The 23,693-nt window shown below is 40.7% G+C and overlaps 1 protein-coding gene across 2 annotated transcripts in view; it reads left to right on the top strand.

Annotated features, from left to right (window-relative positions):
- The window catches only part of chd2 (chromodomain helicase DNA binding protein 2), a 27,745-nt gene extending 4,157 nt beyond the window's left edge, over positions 1-23,588 (top strand). Inside the window, exons 5-42 of one of the 2 annotated variants that reach the window (XM_005729927.2) lie at positions 1,213-3,073; positions 6,607-6,841; positions 7,556-7,642; positions 8,846-8,907; positions 9,342-9,458; positions 9,810-9,983; positions 10,584-10,723; positions 10,815-11,040; positions 11,132-11,232; positions 11,462-11,503; positions 11,593-11,771; positions 12,861-12,985; positions 13,074-13,290; positions 13,375-13,464; positions 13,546-13,736; positions 13,840-14,028; positions 14,141-14,303; positions 14,448-14,600; positions 15,249-15,320; positions 15,679-15,828; positions 15,926-16,074; positions 16,160-16,256; positions 16,344-16,436; positions 16,552-16,725; positions 17,859-18,028; positions 18,143-18,184; positions 18,297-18,436; positions 18,533-18,671; positions 18,777-18,927; positions 19,200-19,322; positions 19,424-19,546; positions 19,683-19,823; positions 19,945-20,061; positions 20,165-20,343; positions 20,461-20,560; positions 20,640-20,829; positions 20,923-21,169; positions 21,729-23,588. In XM_005729927.2, coding sequence (XP_005729984.1) covers positions 3,012-3,073; positions 6,607-6,841; positions 7,556-7,642; positions 8,846-8,907; positions 9,342-9,458; positions 9,810-9,983; positions 10,584-10,723; positions 10,815-11,040; positions 11,132-11,232; positions 11,462-11,503; positions 11,593-11,771; positions 12,861-12,985; positions 13,074-13,290; positions 13,375-13,464; positions 13,546-13,736; positions 13,840-14,028; positions 14,141-14,303; positions 14,448-14,600; positions 15,249-15,320; positions 15,679-15,828; positions 15,926-16,074; positions 16,160-16,256; positions 16,344-16,436; positions 16,552-16,725; positions 17,859-18,028; positions 18,143-18,184; positions 18,297-18,436; positions 18,533-18,671; positions 18,777-18,927; positions 19,200-19,322; positions 19,424-19,546; positions 19,683-19,823; positions 19,945-20,061; positions 20,165-20,343; positions 20,461-20,560; positions 20,640-20,829; positions 20,923-21,169; positions 21,729-22,014 — 5,436 coding nt within the window. In that variant the 5' untranslated portion in view covers positions 1,213-3,011 and the 3' untranslated portion in view covers positions 22,015-23,588. The remainder of the gene's footprint in view (positions 1-1,212; positions 3,074-6,606; positions 6,842-7,555; positions 7,643-8,845; positions 8,908-9,341; positions 9,459-9,809; positions 9,984-10,583; positions 10,724-10,814; positions 11,041-11,131; positions 11,233-11,461; positions 11,504-11,592; positions 11,772-12,860; positions 12,986-13,073; positions 13,291-13,374; positions 13,465-13,545; positions 13,737-13,839; positions 14,029-14,140; positions 14,304-14,447; positions 14,601-15,248; positions 15,321-15,678; positions 15,829-15,925; positions 16,075-16,159; positions 16,257-16,343; positions 16,437-16,551; positions 16,726-17,858; positions 18,029-18,142; positions 18,185-18,296; positions 18,437-18,532; positions 18,672-18,776; positions 18,928-19,199; positions 19,323-19,423; positions 19,547-19,682; positions 19,824-19,944; positions 20,062-20,164; positions 20,344-20,460; positions 20,561-20,639; positions 20,830-20,922; positions 21,170-21,728) is intronic. The other variant, XM_005729929.2, reaches the window with a different exon arrangement.
- Positions 23,589-23,693: the final 105 nt, after the last annotated feature.

Genomic DNA, 23,693 nt, shown 5'->3' with positions numbered 1-23,693 from the left:
TGTGAAGAAAAAGAAGACAGCTCTGTAAGTTCCTTCTTTTTTTTTTTTTTTTTTTTGACCTGATTGCGTTTGTCATGTGCTTTTTGATTGGCAAATTTAAGTTTCAACAGAATATTTACATTTAGATCCAGTTCAACTAGGTTTGCTTTAAGTAGAGTTTGTCCATGTTTTATGACTGACGTTCACTTTTAGTTCTAAGAGGCTAGCAAAAAACAGCTGTGAAAATGAATTAACAAAGGGGAAGTTTGGGACGATAAATTTCATTGTAGGATACACACAACAATTTCATGCGGCTACACGCAATTTTTGGGGATGTTGCCTGTATTGCCTCCTGTAGGCATTTAATAAAAAAGCCATATTTACCTATATACTTAATTTTGCCAAATCTTATAGATTTTCATTGTGCTGAAAACCTGATAGAACAAGACCAATACCAAACCACAGTTACTTGTTGCTGAATAGTGGACAACTGAAAATGACCATAGTTTGAACTGTTGCTTTAACAGTTATTGGATGCTAATGTGTTGTTCATCTGTTGCTCATGTAATTGGTTAGTCTGGTAATTGATGAAGTGGATCATATTTTTCATATAGTAATATTTGCTTACAGACCTGTGTTGTGCTGTTTTACTCCTAATTTGTGTGAACATCAAAGCTGTTGCGTGAATAGATTGCATACGTAACTGATTGATGTGACTTTAGGTGCAACTCTAGACTCATTTTACTCCTGGTGGTCAGTTGAGGAAATGCTTTTCGCAAATTGCTGGAAGACCTATTCAGCCCATAATTCATTGTGCTAATTACTTTAAAACCCACACAATTTTTTTTTTAAAGCACTACAAAAAAGTACCACAGCCATTAAAGCTTGGGACCAACACAACATTGTCTTGGGTTTCATTGTAAACGTATCAAGAGTTACAAAGTTCAGTTGCGAACCCTATCGAATTTAAATTCGCATTCAGTACATCGCTATGCCATTTTATTACAGTTCACTTACTATTTGTATCCTTTTTAATCAATTTCGCGTTCATAGGAACACTTAACTCTCAAAAAACAAAATACACCTGCACAGTGATCGCTAGCGCAGCTGAAAGCTAGCTACGTATGTTGCTTGACTGGCATAATTGTAATCTAGTTTAGGATACCTGGTTTTAACTGCTGGACATTGCACTGTGGGCTTACAATTCTTCCTTCTTTTTTTTATCCTATCAAGACCCCATTCAACTGGATATTGCTGAAGTGGAGACTACGTTGTTTAACGTGAAGATGGCAAGTTATTTGGCGGTTAGCCAAATTTTGACAAGATGAAACCTTTTTCTGATTGGACTTTGACATTTGGATTTTTTTTATTTTTTACCTACAACATGGACTCTGGAACACCTTTGCTGGCTATGTAGTGGACTCGTTGAAAAGTTAACATTTGATTTTGGAAAGTCAGCCTTTTGTACATTTGATATTCAAATGTTGTTTTAAATAAAGTATGTGACCTCGTATATTTTTTCCTGGCTTTGTTTCATTAGCAGAGAAATATCAAGGGCACATTTGCAGAAAAAATTTGACAACGTTGAAGTATCTAAAGTCGGAAGTTCGTTTTTGTATTTGTGAATACATACAAAATATCACATTACTTTTCATTGGCTTTGTGTCAATAATTATCAAGGTATGGCCATAGAAATTGAGCTTCAGACTCGAGTTGGAATTTATCAAGTTGATTTATAAGATAAAAGAGAAAGGAGTGATTAAAATTCCCCTTTTTCCATTTAATTAGCCCCACTGGTGAAGCTTAACTAACCCTAAAACACCTGAAAATACACTTCACTTGAAAGCTTTCTGGTCAGAGCTCAAATGGTTTCCAAAGGCTCTCTAAAATGGCTACTGGTCGTCCTTCTTCCTGCCTGGGCAGGAAGTGATGTAATTGGTGCAAAATATATACTTTTACAGCCTCTCAGTATTGTTACCTTTTATCAAAGGGCAAGAAAGGTTTCACTTTGAGGCTTGTGTCCTGGGGCAGAAAATGTATGTAAGTTCATATAAACGAATTTTAAAAACATAATAAAAGGGGAGGGACTTAAACATCACCTGAGTGTGGGGTAAATGGAAATAACGTCAATCAAAGGCAAAGCTTTCAGAGCAGGGAAGGAGCTCTAGATGGCGGCTGAGCCTTGGGAAGGGTGCCATGGGCTTTCGTTAGATCGTTTCTTTTGCCTGTTTTTCGTCCGAGACTGCTCGATTTTTGATGAAATTTTGAGGGCAACGATCGTGCGCTCGTGTTTTTAACGAAAATCTACGCGATTTGTGCCGTTTTAGTGCTGTTTTTTCGAGCCGTAGGAGCCGTCTGCTCCGGCGAAGTGCTCGTCGTTGTTTTCCATACTGGTCTCTGGCAGCCATGGCGCGCCTCCATTTTTAGTGTGCTGCTGCCTCTCCTCTGTCGCTCTCTCAGTAGATGAAGAATGCAAGGGGCCTACGAGCTTTATAGAAACGAGGCTGTTTTTGTAATTTATTAAGTAATTATCTTTACATCTTTATTTTTATTCGAGTCGGAGGCATATTTAAAGTGTTATAGGGCGAACGAGATTCTAATAGTTCATTTATGGACTAGCATCTTTCTCCACGTTGAATTGACATGTTTACACTGTGTCAAGCTTAATTTACTGTTTTTCTTCATGTTTAAATATTATTTTTCTACCGCTTCGTCTGATGACGCAGTTAGAATTAACGGCTTGCGGCTCGATCTGTGAACTATATTGAAAGACATTCAAAGGCATTTAACTTATTGTGAGAGCACCTGTCGTTTTTGTGAGGTCTATTTAACCCAGCGATGTAAATAATGATCCTTACTTTCTTCGATTTGTTGCTTTTTTCCCTGCTCGTGTCGCACCGCCGAGGCTTTAGCTGCCACCTGAGCAAAAGCAATCTTGTGGGACTTGTATGATAGTTCATGCTTCCTCTTAACTTTTTGGCAGTAAATACCAGGACAAAAGCAACATCCATTCAGATTTTCAGGATACAACAATGATGAAGAGTAAAAGTAAAAAACAAGAGGATGAAGGATCGACTCAAAGCAATGCATCAAGGTATGAGCCTTATACTTTTTACCTTTTTTTCGTTTCTGCTTTGATTGTTTACGTTGTCAAGCATGGTTGATCACCTGTGTTAGATATGCGACGTGGTTTTGAAGACGTGCACTAGTGTCTTGAATGACCTTGCTATTGTTTAATAGCCACACCCTGATTTTTTTTCCCCCCTTACCATTTCTTACACTCAATACTGAGGTTTCAGGCCTGTGTTATGGATCTTTGCCCACAAGATGCATGTGTTAGACCACTGGGAAAGCCTTTCCTCCTGTATTATTCTGCAAAAAAACTTGTCACAGATGTCTTAATGTCCGTTCGCTATAATGTTATATGACCTTGCTTGGAGTTAGTACTGCATTGCACCATTTTTTTTTTTTTTTAACTAACGTTGTTGATTTTGGGGTTTTGATTTATTTCTGAAATGGTGCACTGATTTGTCATTGGACATACAGTGTTACAACTATTTTATATGTAACATACTTTACCAGATAGTTTCTGGACCTTGCAAGTGCCCACAACTCTCACTTTATGTCAGTCTCTACTTATTTTTATTTTATTCTGTATTTACATTTTTGGCCAAATATTTTAAAGTTTTACCACATCTACCTTTTAATACTGGATTATTTCTGTTTATTAAAAAGCCATTAAAGCTCAGTGGTTGTAAACAGTTTTTGTGTTGTTTTTTTGTGTTTGGTTTTGTTTACAGCTGCTAAAAGTAAAAAAAGAGGTTATGTCAGTGTTCACATCCTTACATTATGTTACAGAATTTTAACATGTTTTTAAGGTGTTATTTTTACTTTCCTGCAAGAGCATTTTCAATTCGAAACTTTTTTCTCTTATCCTCATGTCCACTACATTTAAATGATTATGGGGCTCATTTTATTTTGGGTATATGGATGTAAATGTATTTTTTGAACATGTATATTTTGAATGTTTGAAGCTAAACAGTGGTAATTTTTACTTAAATCTAGCTTTTATTTGTATTTCCTGCTAGGTTGATTGTAAAGGCCTCTGGCCTGGAGTCTGAATACTTTAACACAGTGGCATTTTCTTGCCCTATTGTCCACTTTTATTATTGTGTTTTGTTGATGTCTGCAAGGCCCTGTGGTCCTCAGGTACACCAAATCTTCGTATCAAAATCAGTGGAAACATCTGTTGATCAATAAAGATGTCATCAAATAATCTTGCATGGTTTGAGGATAATGCTGGGGTGACTAGCTGCTCTTTTTCTTCAGGATCTGTTTGTTCTCAGTGCATAAATGCTGTTTTCTAACAGTATAAGAATAACTGCCATGTTGTCAAAGCAAATACTGCGACCTGACCTCAATAGACTGTTTTTAAAAAAAAAAAAAAGACACATCAGTTTGCAAGCACCCTCACAGCATTACACTGGCTGTACACTGCAGTTAGGTTACATCACACTTGTAGTCTCTGTGTGTGATCCTGTGGCAGCCATTTTAGTATTTTCCTCTAGTGTGACTGAAACGTGTCCTCTGCAGGGTTGACAGCCTGACTTTGTTAGACAGAGAGCTGAGCACTATGAGCATTCAAACAAAGCAACCAAAATAACAACATGAGGGAAATCTATCCGGTTTGTGTAATTAACTGACATGAAAGTAGTATTTACATACTCTCCTGAGTCACAAAATGGCCCTTGCTTTGTGTACCCAGCTTGCTCACTTACCAGTATTAAAACTCAGCTCAGAACTACACAGAGGAGGAACAGGAAGACCTCAGATGCTAGGGAGACTGCTTGGAGGGCTGTGATAGGCTAGGTGGCCACCTAGCAACACGCCAGCCAATAATAATTCGAGGACGTCTCTATGACCCGCCCACTCCTGACCTCACTTAAAGCGGAAGAAGCCATCTACTTCCGAGTTTGGTCTTTGAAGGAGCGCAACATGTGTATGCTGTAATAGCGTACTTTCAACCATTTTAATTTATTTTTTCCTTTAGCATAATTCCCATCGTCTAAAAAAGGGCACGAGATGGTTATAATAAGCACTTTCTCCATTTTAAAAATAAAAGTAATGATGCTCATTAGACGAAATGACACCAAATGTTTTTAATGAAAACATTTATGGGACAAGATGCCGTTTTCATGGTTTAAAATGTGATCCATTGTAAAAGGCAGTGATTGCTTGAGATTTATGTCCAGCCATGCTGGGCTCTGGTACCGCCTTGTGTCCAAAAAGATAACTGCACACAGAAATCTATCCACTGATAACCCCTGTTTACTGAAACTTCCGGCCAAAACCTATATGTTTACGCACAAGGCTAGTTCATTTGCATCAAAGTTGAAAGCGTCAGAAAAAATATTAATCTGATGAGATGTTTAAAATTCTTATTGCTTTATGCATTATAGTTTTATCTCCTTTTGGCTAACGAAATGTCTCTTCTGTGTTTTTTTTTTTATTTAATTGAGTCCGTATACGTCTTCAGGCCTCTATAAAACTTTCATACAACATAGAAGAACGTAGCTTTATTAAACTGCTCACAGCCCAAGCTGCCCTTAAAACATTTTAAACTGAAGAAATGTGCACTTGTGGTCAGAGCTTATAGTTTAGGATTTTTTGTAAACCATTTAAATGACTTTCCACAGTAATTTTGCTTGTTTCAGTTTAGCTTTGATTTGTTTCAGTTTTAGTTTCTCTTTTATTGTATGAAGGACCCATGCCACAGGAAAAAACAAGTAAGTGCATTACAATAAAAACTGACAACTTTCTGGAAGCAGTTGACTTTAAGTCTTGTAGACTTCCAAAGTATCAAAGCCTCATCAGCAATATCATGATAACATATTCTTACCAGATTAACTAGTAGTGGTAGTAGTAGTAGTATTTTTGTTAGTTTCCCAACTATATTGACCTTCCTTGTGACCATTCATGTGGTTTTAAGGGATTGAGTTAAAAGATTAGGAGTGAGTGATCAATAAACACTGAACAGTGACCATTCTTGCAGATGGCTGCGGTGCTTCTGTAAATTCTTTGGTTGTTTTTAATCTTTTCTACGGATGAAATTCACCTATTTATTGCATTTTCTAATTATATATTTCTTGTGGTAATTCATAGCTTTGCATTATGCCACAAGCATTTAGAGGATGGCAGAGTGGAAAAGACTGATCCTGCTAAATGTGTTTGACCCAGTTTTAATGTATTTTAGTTGTGAAACCAGGTCTGTTCACTGCAGGCCTGTTTAAAATGCCTGTAAGAGGATTTATGAGCCTTGGAGAGAAAGAGGTTATTATAAGATGGTTAGCTGAGTAAGGAACATGGAGCATGATGTAATGAGGCTTCTGCTTCCTCTCGGCCAAGTCACGAATTACTGATGCCATCCAGCTTTTGCAGTTTCGCTGTGCCCTTCATGTGGGGGTGTGCTCTGAAATTTAAGACTTTCTTTTTTATTTACGTAAATATTTATTCTTTTTATTGCTGCCACCGACAACTCCTGTTACTGCCATGATGCTGCACATAGCTCTTTGAGCAATAGCCCATCATTGACGGCAAAGTCAAATGAACATATTCTTTTTCCTGTAGCATTTCGGCTTCAGAGGAATCCAACCGCTCTGCGTCGGAGTCGGGAAGTCAGTCAGAGAGCGAACATGGCAGTGAAAGGAGGAGATCGCACAACTCCGAGTCAAACAGCTCCTCAGAGTCAGAGAGTCACTCAGAGTCAGAGAGCGAATCTGCAGAGTCCAAGTCACAGCAAACCGCAGCAGAGGTCAAAGACAAGCCAGTTAGAAAGAAGGAGCGCCTGGCTGATGTGAAGAAGGTAAAGGCCATCGGAGACGTTCTGTGTTCAACCAGATTGTACTTCCTGCCCTCTCGCAGTGGTGATGGAAATGACTTAATTCATGAGCGTGGTAATCTGATCATGAAGGTGTGACATGCAGCAAACTTGGGCTTTAGCTCTCTGCAGTAAAAGCTTTTCTTTATCCAGACTGTCCTTCTATCTGTGTCAGGCTCTTGCTGTGTCCTAGGTCATCGTGATTATGCAATGTTCTCACATTACTCTCCCACAGACGTGATACAGACACTCAGCCATAAAGATTATTTGAATTTTAGGTGGAGCTGGATAAAGGCTATTCTTTAATGATATAAATCCTTGATGAAGGCCATAAAAGGTTACAGTAACAATAAAGAGTCAACAGAACAATTGATGTTCTGAAAAATCCCAGTTAATGTTTAACTCGTGAGCGAAGATTTGCTGCTTTTCTTTTCTCAGCTAATCGTAAACTGAATATATGTGTACAGTCGTCGTTCGTCTGACAGAGCTATGCGTTTTGACGTGTCACAGTGGCTTGTGGATGGTTTGCAGCAATGACGAAATGAGCTGAGGCAAAAATCGACACACTCATCGTTACTTTCAGCCCTGTAGTGCAAGCTTACAACAGCAGAGTAGAAAAGACGACATGTTACATTTACAAAAAGAAATACAGAAAACCCCGTGGCTTCTTTTATAGCATCTGATTGTTTTCTTTCGAAGATGTGGGAAGAACATCCAGATGTGTACGGTGTCCGGCGGTCCAATCGGAGCAGGCAGGAGCCAGCTCGATTAAACATTGGAGCTGGGGTAAGCAGATGTGAATGAGCAGTACTGGTTTGCAGTTATCTGCATTGACATCAGCTGCTATAAACAAGCCGTGCATGCCATCTAGTGGATGTTTTGTAGTGTTGGTCTGTTTGACACTTATTCTCTCTGCCAAGGTGGTTATTTTTGGTAGCATTGGCAGCGTGTTTGCCTGTAGCTTTAAAGATTGCAATGAATTCTGATAAAAATTTTATAGAGGTACAAAAGTGGCGTCATGTTAGCGGTACATACAGATTTGCCTTACAGCCACCAAGATCTTTAAGGTCAATTTAACCCTTTATTACCCAAGTTGCATGCAGGCCTAATGAAGTTATGTGGTCATTTTGGCTCATCTTTCAGGCAGCATTTGAATTACCTCTCTCGCCCAGAATGATTGAAAACTTACGGTAATCTGAAGAATGCTTGATAAGATCCATGGTTGAGTTGGGTCTTTTGGGGTATTGTTGCCCAGCTGGGCAGGCGGACACCCAAGTTTGTGAATGTGACAACTCGAGAACAAGACAATGTTGGATTTTAAAATTCAAAATACAACAGGACGACCTGCTAAAGATCTTTTAGTGACCTTGAACTTGAGGACAAAGTTGAAAATCTTGTGAATTTCATAACTCAAGAACGAAGAAAAATTCATACCACACACCTATCAGCCAGTAGGCTGATGGGTAGCACTAGCACAGCAGTGTGTGAATGCCTTGTGTTAGCGTGACACACCTGAATATCCCTGTAAAACTCGTCTTTCTGAAACCGTCCGTTCCCAATTTTCTCTCATTCCAATCAAAATGATTATGTCATATAGGCATATAGGATATGTTTTATGGGGATTGTAAATGTCATGTTGCTGTGGACCTTTGACCTCTTTTTTTAAGGTCAAATAAGGTGAAACTTGCATAAAATGTCTTATCTTTAAAACTACGCTTAAAATTCTGCTGCCTTTGTTTGTATTGGCAACGTTTATGAAGTGATTCTGATAAATGAGGATTCTAAATATCACATTTCAAATTTTCATTTGACCTGTGATTTCACGTTTACATTTCACATCTGCTTTTCTTTCAAGTTGACCCCAGAATGCTTTATTTCTTCAAAGAAAGTATTGTTAAGGGAGGGAGAGAATAAGCTGCCTTGGTGGAGGGTTTGCGCTGTCGGGTGCTTCTTGTTATTGAAATGTTTTTCTGCTGGCTGTTCTTGCAGGGCAGCAGTGAGTCTGAGAGCGAAAGCCCCAAAAGGAAAACCTCCCGGGCTAAGAAAAAGGAGTAAGTATAGAGACTGTCAATACCTTATTGAGGACTATAATCTCACCATTATTTCATTTATTTATAATTTGTCAGTACAGCACAATATTGTTTTCAATATTTTTGAATTTTCATGACACGTGCACTGAACTCAACCCATGTTTTTAGAGTTCATGTCAGTTTGTGTCATTCTGCTGCCAGCCTGTGTTCATATTGTGAACCTTATCATTTAAAGCTTATTTTAAAATGGGTATCTGTTTGTCTCAGAATGGGCTCAGTTAGCTTCAGCCAGCCAGGTGCTGTTCGACATTAAAATCCAATTAGTGGCTTAACCCTGGTTTTAAAAAATTGGGCTGTGATGAACACCCTACGGCCATTATTTTTTCAATTAAAATCGGTAAAATGGCAAAGTCATGGGCGTGGAGGGTGAACTTGTGGCATTTCTTTGTTATAAGAAATATCTGGAAAGATGATGACTCAAATGATGAAGAGGAGGAGGAGGATGCTTCCGACAGTACAGACAGTGAGCAGGAAGAGAAAAAAGTTAGATCCAGACGACTTCCTGCTAGAAGGTAAGAGGTGAAGTGAAGCCTGGCCATCAGACAGCTACCCACTGAGCATCTCTAAATCATTTCATATTGTGTGAGCGAGCTGATTGCTTTGACTTTTCTTTGGTTTGAGTAAAAACGTTTTAACACTGCAGCCTGATGAAACTGTGACATGTCCGAACATCTCATTTGTTTTTGCTCAAATTGTGCTCAGTGTGAAATGCTATTGGCTGCTTCAAGCTTTTAGAATCACCTATGAAACAATCAGAAACCAAAAAAAAGTGTGACATGAACGAGCCAGGAATTTTGGTTTAGCGTGTCTAAGTGGATTTTGTCTTTCTTTCTTTTGTTTTTGTGTTTAACTCTGTTTTACAGGCCTCAGGGCAAATCGTCAACAGCCAAAAAGCAGCTCTCTCAGAAGGCGAAGAAGTCCCGGAAACAGGAGTCGTCGGCAGAAGAGGACGACGACGATGACGACGACGACGACGACGATGAGGAAGACACTCCAAAGAGGCAGACGCGACGAAGGGGTGCCACAAAAGTCAAAAGGTGAATTGCTGAACCTAAAGTTAAGGATATTTTCTTAAAAGTAATTTAGACTTTTCACTATGACCGGTGTTATTAACCCTTTATGAGTGTCCGCACTCATTTCAATGGCAGTAAAATTTTAGCCAAATGAGATGGAGAAATGTATTTTTATTTTGCATATAAAGCCAGATGAGTTACACTTACATATCAGGAATTCAACATATCCCAGAATGCCTTTGCCTTTCATTAATGGGTTTGTAGAAATCAACAAAAAGTGCACACAACAAAATAAAATTATAATCCAGACGCAGGTGCTTTGTCAGCTGTTCATAGCACTTCCAAGAATGGAATATGTGTCGTCAGTCTTGCTGTATGAGCTATGAAGGAAGTGATATTATTTCCTGGGATTTTTTTTTCCATCTTTCCTGTAAGTCCTACCGCAGCTATATATATGCATTTTATTTTTATTGATGTATAGCAAGTTTAAATGCTCCAAAACTGGCACTACAGCGTGCAAAAATGTAAAGAGAAGTGCTGGTGTTAAAACGGGTTAAAGTGCAGTAACATTTTTACCTCGCATGCACCACCTAATCTTCATCACATCTTTCTGTTGTGCTCTAGTTATAAAGAGGACCAACATGACTTTGAAACGGACTCTGATGACCTGATCGAAATGACAGGTGACGCGTGTGAGGAGCAGCAGGACGACGACAGCGAAACCATCGAGAAAGTAATGGACGCCAGGACTGGCAAAAAAGGAGGTGATACTTTTTCACTCGTCTCATTATTTTTAAACCTATATTCACTCAAATGCTTTCTGTGGAGTCTAAAGGTCAGCGTTGTCTCTTGTAGCCACTGGGGCTTGCACTACTGTGTATGCCGTGGAGGAAAATGGGGACCCGTGCGAAGGCTTTGACCCCGAGAAGGATGAAGGGGAGTCTCATTACCTGATTAAGTGGAAGGGCTGGTCCTACATCCACAACACGTGGGAGAGCATGGACTCTCTGACACAGCAGAAAGTCAAGGGGATGAAGAAACTGGAGAACTTTAAGAAGAAAAATGATGAACTGAACTCATGGTGAAAATCCTGACCCTCGCATTTACACAGAATTTCTTTTCAAGTGTGCACCACCCCTGAAATTCACCATCAATTTTGTCCGTGTTTGTAGGTTGAGGAAGGCGTCCCCTGAGGACATTGAATTTCACAACTGCCAGCAAGAGCTCACCTCTGACTTGAACAAGCAGTTTCAGTTTGTGGAGCGTATCATCGGTAAGAAATCATTATGTTCTCGCTTTTGCAGAAAACACCGTTTCGATGTAAGTTGTGGGCAAACTATATTTTTGCGGCGACTGTGGCTCAGGAGGTAGTTAGGGGTTTAATCCCTGGCTGCTCCAGTCTTGGTGGTGCTTGTGTGAAAGTGTTTGTGCATGGGTGGATGTATGAATATAAGAATAAGAACTAATTCATTTACCATTAAAATTATTTTTGTTATTAACAGCAACAAAAACAGGAAAGACACCAGGATCCTCTGACTTCCCCTGTAAGTTGCTAAACTTCTTCCCCACCATCTCTGCAACAAGAACAGTTTTAACAATCATCTTTCTAACATTTTTCTCATTCAATGAACAGCTCATAGTCATAAGACTCCATCCTCCAATGAACCAGAGTTCCTGTGCAAGTGGATGGGTCTGCCCTATTCCGAGTGCAGCTGGGAAGATGGAGCTTTGGTTAGAAAGAAGTTTCAGCACTGCATAGACAGCTTCATGAACCGAAACTCCAGCAAAACAGTTCCCTCTAAAGACTGCAAGGTAAGGCTGCAAGGAGTCCTATCAAAGCACAGTTTAATCCGACCCCATGTATTAGGGCGAAACAGTTCAAGGAAAGCATAGGATACTCACACTCATGTGACAAGCGACCAATAGATTTTCAAGCCACATTTGTGACTCCAAAACAGCTGTTCCTGTAACCACAATTAAAACCTTTTGGGAAGCAGCTAGCAGGAATCCTTCCTCAAGCACCTGATCAACAAACTCTGATGTGAAGGAAAGCGAACCTTGTTGTTGTTCAATCCACTCCTGTTTGTTTTACACAACAAAAGTCTGCACTAGGCCTCTAGAAGTTTTATTAAAACATGCAGATGATCTGTCAACATAGTCTGATACACGTTTAACTTATACAGCAAGCTGTATAAGTTAGCTGTAAGTTAACGGCAGCCGTCCTATTTTACATGGATTCGATACCTGCAGCAAACAGGGGTGAGTCTAAAGGGGGAATGGGGTGTACTACATCTGATTAATTATAAGGCTTTCATAATATTTTTCAGACTAAAAGTTAAATAATATAAAATATTGTATTAATTAAATTGTGTTAATATTTGAAAATATAAAAATAAAAGCTTTTTTTGTAAGCCAATAGAAATGTACTTGGGCTACTTTTTTATACACATCTGATTTTATTGACTTTGACCTTTTGATTGTACTTTAGATTATTTATATATTTTTGCATAAAAAATGTAGAAAAGAATGTTTTCTTTAAAAAATGCAATTTAATATTGCATCTCAATACAATTGAAAAAGGATTCATTTGTTTTATTTATTTATTTTTGACAGATGTTTGCATTAAAACATTGCAATTTCTGAAATGGAAACCAATGAGAAAAGTATTTCCCATCCAATTAATCAATGGAATAATCAATAGATTACTCGATTACTAAAATAATCAATAGCTGCATACCAAGTGTGCACAGTAGAACGTGGATCCTACTGAGTGCTATGAGTAATTGTTTGTAAAAGCCCAGTAACTACAGGTCTGTCTCTTTGTTTGTTTTGTCTCTTTTTAGTTTTACGTGAGCATGTTTTGCTCCTCATAAATGAAGGAGTGTGTTTCTATCATTTCAGGTATTAAAGCAAAGACCAAGATTTGTTGCTCTGAAGAAGCAGCCGTCATATATTGGGGACTCCAACCTTGAACTGAGAGATTATCAGCTGGATGGGTTAAACTGGCTCGCTCACTCCTGGTGCAGGTAAATAAATTTAACCAAGGCCGCCCCCTTCCCTTCCAAATAGTTTTTTAGGCTTTGTGCATTCCTATCTTTTTGTCCCCCTCCGTAGGTGCAATAGCGTTATCCTCGCTGATGAGATGGGGCTGGGAAAAACCATCCAGACAATCTCCTTCCTGTCTTACCTGTTTCACCAGCATCAGCTCTATGGGCCCTTTTTACTGGTGGTGCCTCTGTCCACGCTCACTTCCTGGCAGCGGGAGTTCGACACCTGGGCCCCTGACATGAATGTGGTGGTCTACCTTGGCGACGTCATGAGCAGGAAAATAGTAGGTCGAATTCGAATACTTCTGTCCTCCTGCTGGCTCGACAAATAGTTGCAAACTTTGAACTGGTGCTTCTGTGTTGTGCAGATCCGTGATTATGAGTGGGTGAACCATCAAACCAAAAGAATCCGTTTCAATGCACTACTAACCACTTATGAGATTCTACTTAAAGACAAGGTAGGCTTCTTCTTTTTTCTTTTTTTTAAATGAATGTTTATACTTTGAGATAACTGACGGCATCTTAAAATTTGACTCTAGGGGGTGCTCGGAAACATCAACTGGGCGTTCCTGGGCGTTGATGAAGCTCACAGGCTGAAGAATGATGACTCCCTGCTCTACAAAACATTAATGGAGTTCAGGTCTAATCACAGGCTCCTCATTACCGGCACGCCGCTACAGAACTCGCTCAAAGAGCTCTGGTCACTCTTACACTTCCTCATGCCTGACAAGTACGTCCCGATTCACACTTTGAGCATTCTACTGAACAAAAGCGGGGTAAATGGCATCCTGTGTGACACGAGTGGCATTTCCTGTATCTGCTGTGCATCGTAGGTTTCACTCCTGGGAGGATTTTGAGGATGAGCATGGGAAGGGAAGGGAAAACGGCTATCAGAGTCTTCACAAAGTCCTTGAGCCTTTCCTGCTCCGGCGTGTCAAAAAAGATGTGGAAAAATCTCTCCCGGCCAAGGTGGAGCAAATCCTCCGTGTTGAAATGTCCGCACAGCAGAAACAATTTTACAAGTATGACTCTATTTCTTCCTTCTGTAACATTTATAAATTTATAAATTTCTTATAAATGCTTATAAATTTGTTCTCTTCTTCATTAACTTGATTTGTTCCTGAATATTTCCAGGTGGATTTTAACAAGGAATTACAAAGCTCTTGCCAAAGGCACCAGAGGCAGCTCCAGCGGCTTCCTGAACATCGTAATGGAGCTTAAAAAGTGCTGCAACCATAGTTTCCTCATAAAACAGCCCGAGGATGGAGACGCTGAAACGCAACAGGAACACCTGCAGGTATATCTCAGTGTGAACCCGATTTAGCTCCGAGCGTCACCCCAGGATAGCTCTGCTAAAAGAGACTAGCTGCAGTTTAACACAGGAAGAAAACACGGCTCTTCCCGCTCACTGATATTTTGCGTTGACTTTTGTGCCTTCTAGGCTCTGGTGAGGGGCAGTGGGAAGCTGGTACTGTTGGACAAGCTGCTGACCAGGCTCAGAGAAAGAGGCAACAGGGTCCTAATCTTCTCCCAGATGGTCAGGATGTTGGACATTCTGGCTGAATACCTGTCTAAGAAACGATATCCGTTTCAGGTAAGATTTGGAAAAAAAAAATTGGAGGCTAATGTTAGATTTCACTAAGGATTGATTGGTGTGGTTATTCAGGCTGTGGTGTTCAGTTTTGTGATTTCTCCAGGGTTAGGAGGGCAGTGATGCACCTCCTGTGATGTGCAATTTCTTGTTTGATAAGTTGTTAGAGATCAGGAGGACCTGACGGAATATAAATAAGTATTTTCATAACCTTCACCATACATTTGGTGCTGTCGCCTTGCCTCCTGTTCATGATAACTACGCCACCATCAGTGGGAACATCAGTGAATAGAGGCCTCAGGCTTTGACTGTTGCTTTTATTGGTGTTTACAGTGAAAGCGCCTTTGGGGATGGCTGCACTGGGCAGATTAGACTCGGCATCAGATGTCAGTGTTGTTGCACGCATACTTCTCCCGGCCTTAGAGTTCATGTGTTTATTTATATCAACAAGTTATTTTCTACCGAAGACCAGACGGACTCCTGCAAGTCACTCGACTCGGGTTGTTTTTGCTTACAGTCTTAGTCTTAGGCTGCTGTGGTCAGTTTAAACATATAGATCAGTGCAATGCGTGGCATGTAAGGACGAGTAATGCAGTGGTTGGCGGGAAAATCTTCAAAGGGTAAATTTCTCTTTGCTTGTCTCCTCTTCAGCGGCTCGACGGCTCCATAAAGGGAGAAATCCGAAAACAAGCACTTGACCACTTTAACGCAGAAGGCTCAGAGGTATGTAAATAAAAGAGTTTCAGTTTTTATTCTAATCTTTTAACAACGTAGAATACACTTACAGCAATTTCTTTATTATTGGCTCAATTGCTGACCAAATCGATGACCAAATGTTTGGGGCATAAGGCACGTGGGCTCTAATGCCCTTAATAGCAGAGTCCTCAAGTGCACCCTGGCCAGCTGGACCATTTCCTGCATGTCCTCACGTTTCCTGGGCTGCTCTTTATTGCACACACAGAATATGGCAAATTTGGTGAAGGGTATAGTTTATAAATTATACAGTAAGGCCCAAATAGCGCCATTAGTTAGTTTCCAGTTGCTCACATAATCGTTTCTGTTGTTTTTCTTTGTTTTGTAGGACTTCTGCTTCCTTTTATCCACCAGAGCTGGAGGTTTAGGTATTAACTTGGCCTCGGCAGACACCGTCGTCATCTTTGACTCTGACTGGAACCCTCAGAACGACCTGCAGGCGCAGGCGAGGGCTCACAGGATTGGTCAAAAGAAACAGGTAATCTTAACGCTCAGGTTCACGTCTGTAATCGTAGGTGTGCTTTTTAACTAGTGAGATTGTTGTATAAAAATGTATCTGCGCTCTTCCCTCATAGGTGAATATATACAGACTTGTCACGAAGGGAACAGTGGAGGAGGACATTATCGAGAGGGCGAAGAAGAAGATGGTTTTGGACCATCTTGTCATTCAGAGAATGGACACGACTGGTCGAACTGTTCTGGACAGCAACTCAGGAAACACAAAGTAAGACTTTGAGAGTTTAGCAGTGAGGGTTTTAGGGGATGTGGACGTTCTTTGTGTGATTAACACTTTTAATTTGTTTTAACAGTTCAAACCCGTTCAATAAAGAAGAACTGACCGCTATTCTCAAGTTTGGTGCAGAAGATCTTTTCAAAGAGGCTGAAGGCGAGGAGTCTGAACCACAGGTATCAAAATGGGTGAATAAGCTCGTGTGTGCTTAAAATAGTTTTCACATATTTGGGAGTTAAAACAGACGATCTTTGTTTCTATAGGAAATGGACATTGATGAGATTTTGAGGTTGGCCGAAACCAGAGAAAGTGATCAAGGCTCAAGTGCTACAGATGAACTTCTGTCGCAGTTTAAGGTATCTGCAAGCTGTTATGGCATCCTCAAAGACCAACCCAATTTATTTAATTTTTTTATAAAATACTGATCAAAGTTGTCTCTTTTCTTTCTCTCGCATCGATGTGTCAATGCAGGTGGCCAATTTCTCCAGTATGGAAGAGAGCACTCCAGAGTTCGAGGAGAAGCCCATTCCAGAATGGGATGACATAATTCCCGAGGAGCAACGTCGCAAAATTGAAGAGGAGGCGAAGCAGCGGGAGATGGAGGACATCTTCATGCTGCCTCGAAGCAGAAGCTCTAATAAGCGGGTAGGAAAGGTTATTTGTGAAAGCAGCACTGGTCTCTGTTTCATATTGCATACATATACAAGAAAGAGATGAATGACAGCATCTACCTAACAAGATTAAGCCTTGAAAGCTTGCAAGACTATGAAATTGTTAACTTCCACAAGACAATTGAATCTCCCACACTGCATGGCCAAATGGAAGAGCCCTCTCATTACTCATCCAGCCTCCATGAGGGCCTATGAATAGTGAACATACAAAGTTAATCAGTTTGGTCTTATTAAAAGTTCAGCTGAAGTTTATTGAAGCAAGATGCCCCTCTCCTGGGTGTTGATGTGAGGTGGAGGTTAAGCTTTCAGGCTTTGCATAGTGCTTTTCCCACTGAATACCTCCCAGCTGATCCAGTGTAGCATCGATTGAAAAGAAAAGCTGGAATGTAATGTTCATTTGAGTGACTATAAGGGAGACAGGTGTGAAAATGCAAGGGGCACGGGGTATTGAAGGTGGATGAGTTTAAATACCTGGGGTCAGCCATCCAAAGCAGCAGACAGTGCTCGAGTGAGTTGAAGAAAATTGCCTGGAAGTTGAAGATTCCAGGCAGGGTGGAGATGAGTGATAGAAGGAAACCAGCAAGGCTATAAAGTGTGGTTTAGAGATGGTGGCACTGACAAAAAGACGGGAGGCTTAGCTGGAGAGGCAAAGAGTTCATTGTCCAGGACAGGATTAGGAACGAGTACATGAGAGGAAGCTGGAGCTGCCAAGCAGGAGTAACACAGGAAGACCTCAGAAAAGATTCAAGGATGTAGTGAAGGAGAACATGAAGGGGGTTGGTGTGACAGAAGAAGATGTTAGGGATAGGGTGAGATGGAGGCAGGTGATCTCCTGTGGTGATCCTTAAAGGGAGCAGCTGAAAGAGTAATAATGATGACAGTTTTCGATTGTCTGGTTTTAGACTTTGCGTTGGCTTTATGTCGACATTTTCTTTGCATTATGTTTTGCATTTCCATTATTTTTCCTGCATCACCCTTAATTGTATGAACCCATAGCCTCGTGACTGAGTATATATTATGGATTATGTCACTATTACACATAAGAGTTACAGAAAACTGGGGGGGGGAAAAGGCAGCTGCTCAATATGTGGCTCTTTTGGCTTTCAGGCTCAGGCCAATGACAGTGACAGTGATGTGGGCTCCAAACTGAAGCACCGTTCATCAGGCTCTGAAAGTGAGACCGATGACAGCGATGATGACAAGAAGCCAAAGAAGCGAGGAAGGCCAAGAGCTCGCAAAAACAACGTGGAGGGTTTCACTGACGCGGAGATTCGCAGGTAAAACTTCTCCCGTGTGTTGTTTTTCTTATTGTTCTTAAAGTGACATTCGGTTTTCTTTGAAAGCATCTTTTCGTCAGCACAATAAAAACGTATTCATAATCTCATCGTCAGGTTCATCAAGGCATACAAGAAGTTTGGATGTCCCCTTGAAAGGTAAGCCTATTGTCACAGATGTTAAGGTAGCAGTGAGCAGATTTTTTTAAAATGTATTTATTTATGTTTAAATTCTGCATATTTATTTATTTATTTATTTTTGTGTGTCCAGGTTGGAAGCCATTGCCCGAGACTCTGAACTGGTGGACAAATCCATCGCAGACCTGAAGAGGCTCGGTGAACTGATTCATTCTAGCTGCGTGACTGCAGTGCAGGAGCACGAGGAGCACCTTAAAGAGAACCCAGTCGAAGGTATGTCGCTTTCAGTCATTTAGCTAATAAAGAAACCGTTTTTTGAGTGGCAAAAATGAGGAAGCAGCATCATCATTATTATTATTATTATTCCAGCTAAAGGTCCTGGGAAGCGACGAGGAATTAATATCAAGATCTCAGGAGTGCAAGTCAATGCAAAGTCCATCATCCAGCACGAGGAAGAGTTCGAGCCGCTGCACAAAGTTGTGCCCTCCAACCCAGCTGAGAGAAATAAGTAAGATATCACTGTAGAAATAAGAAGGAACACAGTGTCTTGTATCATGTTGAAGATTTGATGTTCTGTTGTGGATTAAAACTACCAACACTTTTCTTCTGCCAGGTTTGAGCTGACGTGCAGGGTGAAAGTGGCTCACTTTGATGTAGACTGGGATCTGCAGGATGACATTCAGCTCTTGCTCGGCATCTACGAGCACGGCTTTGGCAACTGGGATCTGATCAAGACTGATTCTGACCTTAAACTCGCCGATAAGGCAAGCGTTACATGCTTACTTTTACTGCTAAGCTGAAAAGTAGAGCTTCAGTGTAGAAGACAGCAAAAATGACACAAGCACACGATGTAAAATAGTTTTATTATTAGCATTTAAAGAAAAATGGCTTCATGGAGCTATTGTAAAAGCTTTCGAAAAAGCTGTTTTAAGTTCTTTCCAGTTTTATTTCTGTCTTCATATTCACTGCACTCCTTATGAATATATAAAATTTACAGATTAATTAAAGAGTCTAACAATAAAATCTGTCTGTACAGATTCTTCCAGATGATCCAAGCAAGAAGCCTCAGGCCAAGCAGCTGCAGGCGAGGGCAGAGTATCTTCTCAAGCTGCTTAAAAAAGAACAAGACAGCACAGATCAGGCTAAAACCGGGGAGGAGGTGTGCTACTATTAATCGCTGAGTATCTCATTAACTTGGATTTGCATGTACACAAAGGGACTTTCGGTACCTCAGCCTCACTCGTTGTCTTTTCCTTCAAGGTCAAAGTGAAGAAGAGGAAGCCCCGGGTGAAGAAGGAGAACAAGATTCTTAAAGACGAGCAGGGAAACGACATCTCTTCCCCTCGCCTGTCAGACAACCCGTCAGAAGAGGGCGAGGTCAAGGTCGGTCAGACTGAATTCTACTTCTTTATGGATGTTAGAGGCTGCGTGTGGACGCAGGCCTGCCTGCAGTACATGTAATGGTAGTAAAAGTAAATAAATAATGACTAATGACCTGCTGTTATATGTTTTTAATCAGGAGGATGGAACAGAAAAGTCCACTGTGAAGAAGAGACAGAAGAAAAAGGACAACAAAGAGAACAAAGAAAAACAGGGAACTCCCAAAAAGGAAAAGGATGGGGACAAAGAAAAGAAGGGTGCCAAGCCCAGAAAAGAAAAGGTATTTCAGAGACGCTGATAACCTGAATTTAAGTGCCTTCCTCACATTTACACAGGCTAAATCGGACAGGATTTGTGCTTTAACGTGCAGCTGAAGAACGTTTTGATGTCTGCTCTTTCAGGCTAAAGGAGCCAAAGGGAAGAAGACTCAAGGTCCAGTTCATATTACAGCTGGATCTGAACCAATTCCCATTGAAGAAAAGGAGGACGATGAACTTGACCAGGAGACTTTCAGTATTGTGAGTTTCTTCTTAGCTCTTGTGAACAAATCACGTTTCTGCATTTATTTTTTGAATGCCCGAGAACAAAGCATTGCATTAATCATCGTCTGTGTGTTTGTAGTGTAAGGAACGCATGAGGCCTGTGAAAAAGGCCCTAAAGCAACTGGACAAACCAGATGAGGGTCTAAGCGACCAGGAGCAGCTCCAGCACACACGCACATGCCTACTGAAGATTGGAGACCGCATCACAGAGTGCCTTAAAGCTTACAGCGATCCCGAACACGTCAAAATATGGCGAAGGTGAGAAATTAAAATGGGGATTTTCTGTGTGTAACTGAACATGACGATTGTCTCTTGAATTCTGCTGATCGTTTATTTATTTATTTATGTTATTTTTCTGGGGGGGGGGTTGGACAGAAATCTCTGGATTTTCGTGTCCAAGTTTACAGAGTTTGGTGCAAGGAAGCTACACAAGCTTTACAAAATGGCACAGAAGAAGCGATCGCATGAGGAAGAGGTGAGCAGCTGTTTGGGGTTAAACCTGACCTGTTATACTGTGGCTAAGCAGCGCTGAAATTATCCTGTGACATTTGCAGAAGGAGCAGAAGAAGAAGGAGGACGTTTCAGGGAGAGTAAAGTCATTCAGGCCAGAGCCGTCTGGTTCCAGTCGAGACTCCACGGGGACTCAGCCGTCCTCCAGATCTGCATCGCACTCCACTCAGCCAGGACCCCACGGACACCACAGAGAACCGTACAACGCTAACAAGCGGCACTTTAGCAACGACGGTACGTGTGTTTGATGATTATTCAAAGGGAGAAAAATCAGACATCGGTCAGTTAATGTCAGCTTGCTTGTGTTTTTTTTCTTTTTTTTTACAGATCGAGGAGACTGGCAAAGGGACCGTAAATACAGCTACCCAGGTAACAGCAACTCATCGTGGCAAGGAGATCGGCATCATCCCTATGACCCTCATCGCTATAAGGACCACTACGGTGATCGACGGCCGCACGGAGACCCCTACCGCAGCTCGGGCGGTTACCGCAACAACTCCTCTCCTCGGAAAAGACCATACGAGCAGTACAGCAACGACCGGGACCACAGGGGTCACCGACCCTACTATGACAGGTGAGTTTACGTGAATATGGTGACCTTCAGAGGCGAGTAGATTAGCCAGAAACTACACTCAAGTAAAAATGTTTTCACTTTGTAGAGAGAAGTCAAACTATGTCGCTACTTCAGGTTTTGAATACAAAAATGAGGTGGCACCAAATATTCCTCTATTCAGGAAAAACCAGAATAATTAACAGACAACAGGAGGAAATGGGAAAAGCGTCAGGCTCGATGGTAACACCAACATCTGTGAAGGGATGTCTAGTATCAGGTGACTTATTTAGGCTCATTAGGAGATAATGGAGTAACATTTTAGAGAGAGCGCTCTGTTTAATGCAGGCGTGTTCACTGTGCATAACAGCTCTTTTCTCACCTAAGTTACAGAGATGTTAGCTCCATTATTATTACTGGAACGAATTTATTTTTAGTGCTAAATAAATTCGATTAATACTATACTAAATCACAACACAGTTGCCTCAAGGTGCTTAATATTTTAAGGTAAAGACCCTACAATACTACACTGTAAGGAGAACCATTGTTTCTTTAGTTTAACGACCTTTCAACTATATTTCAGGCATCCAGACCCCAAAAGAAGACGTCCTGATGATTTCCGCCCTAACTACCACCAGGGAAGAGACGGTCCTCTTCAGGATTTCAGGAGGATGCCGGACCACAGGCCTGCAGGTCCTTCAGGGCCAGATCATTACAACAGGCCGTTCCACCCTGAAAAACCTCCTCCACTTCTAGACCCTCGTTCCCCGCAGGCTCAGAAGTCGCCACAGGACTCCCGCTCTCCACTGGAGAGGCCCGGAGAGCTGAATGCCATGGCAGATCCGAACTGGAACAACAGGAAAACTTAAGTCTGCCCAGAGCAGGCTGAAAAAACTCATTTAAGTGTTTAGTCCAGGGTCAAAGCCACATGCTGCTGCTGATGGACAAGTCTGGACTGGCCAAAACATAAGCTCACAGTTGAAAAGGGAATCAACACGTACCCTCTTTACCAGCAAAACCAAACTATTTTTTGCTCTTCCCCGCCCCCGACAGTGACTGTGGCTCTGAATTTGTGCCGTGAAGGAAGAACTTTGTTTTCTGTCGTAAAGATGGAAAAACAAAGAACCTAAAACATGCAACTTTATTTAAACGAACTCATCAGTTAATCACGGAAAGACTGAGTGGCGCGCTCATGGATGCTTAGTCCCATGGACTATTATTATATAAAGAAAATTTAGGATACAAGAACTAAATCTCCATGATCTCCATCCTAAAAGTGCCTGAAGGTGTTTTGGCCTTTTTGAATGGTAAATGTATGGGATAATTCCCAAAGGAACCATGACATGAACTTTTATTTTTGCGTTTAGCTTTAAGTGCAAATGATGTCATAAGAAGGTTTCCGTACGATAGAATGTGTACCGTGTTCTCACCTGCACCTTCAAAATGTTTTGTGTCGAACATGTAGCCGAACAGAACCATGGGGGTTTCAACATGCAGGTTAAAATGAGATCTGTTGACACTTAAATGACGAAACAAGCCAAGTTGTTTCTTCTACAAGCGCAGCGATGGTTTTTAACAAAGTCACACTTCTCACGTGTTTAAAAAGGAAAAAAAAAAATCATTGTGTAGTAGTATAAATCATTGAAATCCTCCTGCTCTGTTGACTTTAACCACTTTACTGTTAGTAGGTCCGATGAATCGAAAGCTTTGGAAGCAGTATTTATTGCAACAACTTGTACGAAAGTTTATAACACTACGACTTCAATCGATCCCTGATTATCAGTATTACGATGGTTAAATACTCAGTTATTTCTGGGGTGGGGGGGAATTAAGCGACATAAGCTTCTTCTTCTTTTTTCTCCTCTCTGTACTTAATCGTTTGGCAATATTTTTGTTCTTGAATTATAATTAGGAAGTTGCTGTTGAAATTTCTTTGTGTTTATTGTCTTTAGTCACTTTTCCTGTGCCAAATCTGACCCTGTCCACCCCCATTTTTCTTTTTTTTTTCCCTACCTTTTTCTTTGCTTCTCCGTTTGTGCCTTATTTACGTCTGTATTATCAAACTGTATATCAGCTCACGAACAATACGGAGGGCTCACGCAGGCACATTTTTAAGTACAAAATTGTAATTCTTTGCAAACTGGTGAAGGGACCCACTCTGGTAATTTGTGTGCTTTTTTCCAAAAGAGTTAATGATTTGAGAAATATTTAAACAAGAATATAAAGGAAAATCAAGCGTCTTCTGTCCAGGGGTACTTAACCGATTTGTTACAGTGAGCAGCCAGCCCATGTTTTCTTCCACATCAAGCAAGCTACAGTTCCTGTATCATATGTTCTTTAAGAAAGTCTAAATAATTTATATTTGTGACAAAAAAACCACTCTTAGTGAGAAATGTGTTGTACATATGTTTGGACATATGTAATAAACTTTGTTACACAATGACTTTCATCTCTGCTGTCTTCATAAAACTATGCCTGATGAAACTGATCTATTAGAACTGCTTCATCTTTTGCTCTACAAACATGAGAAGTGCTCGAAATGCTCTGA

Source organism: Pundamilia nyererei, unplaced genomic scaffold (genome assembly GCF_000239375.1).
Source record: "Pundamilia nyererei isolate P.nyererei 1_Seehausen unplaced genomic scaffold, PunNye1.0 scaffold00035, whole genome shotgun sequence".
In the NCBI taxonomy this organism is placed as follows: domain Eukaryota; kingdom Metazoa; phylum Chordata; class Actinopteri; order Cichliformes; family Cichlidae; genus Pundamilia; species Pundamilia nyererei.
The sequence above is the reverse complement of the archived record's forward strand: the minus strand, read 5'-3'. Positions and strand labels throughout refer to the sequence as shown.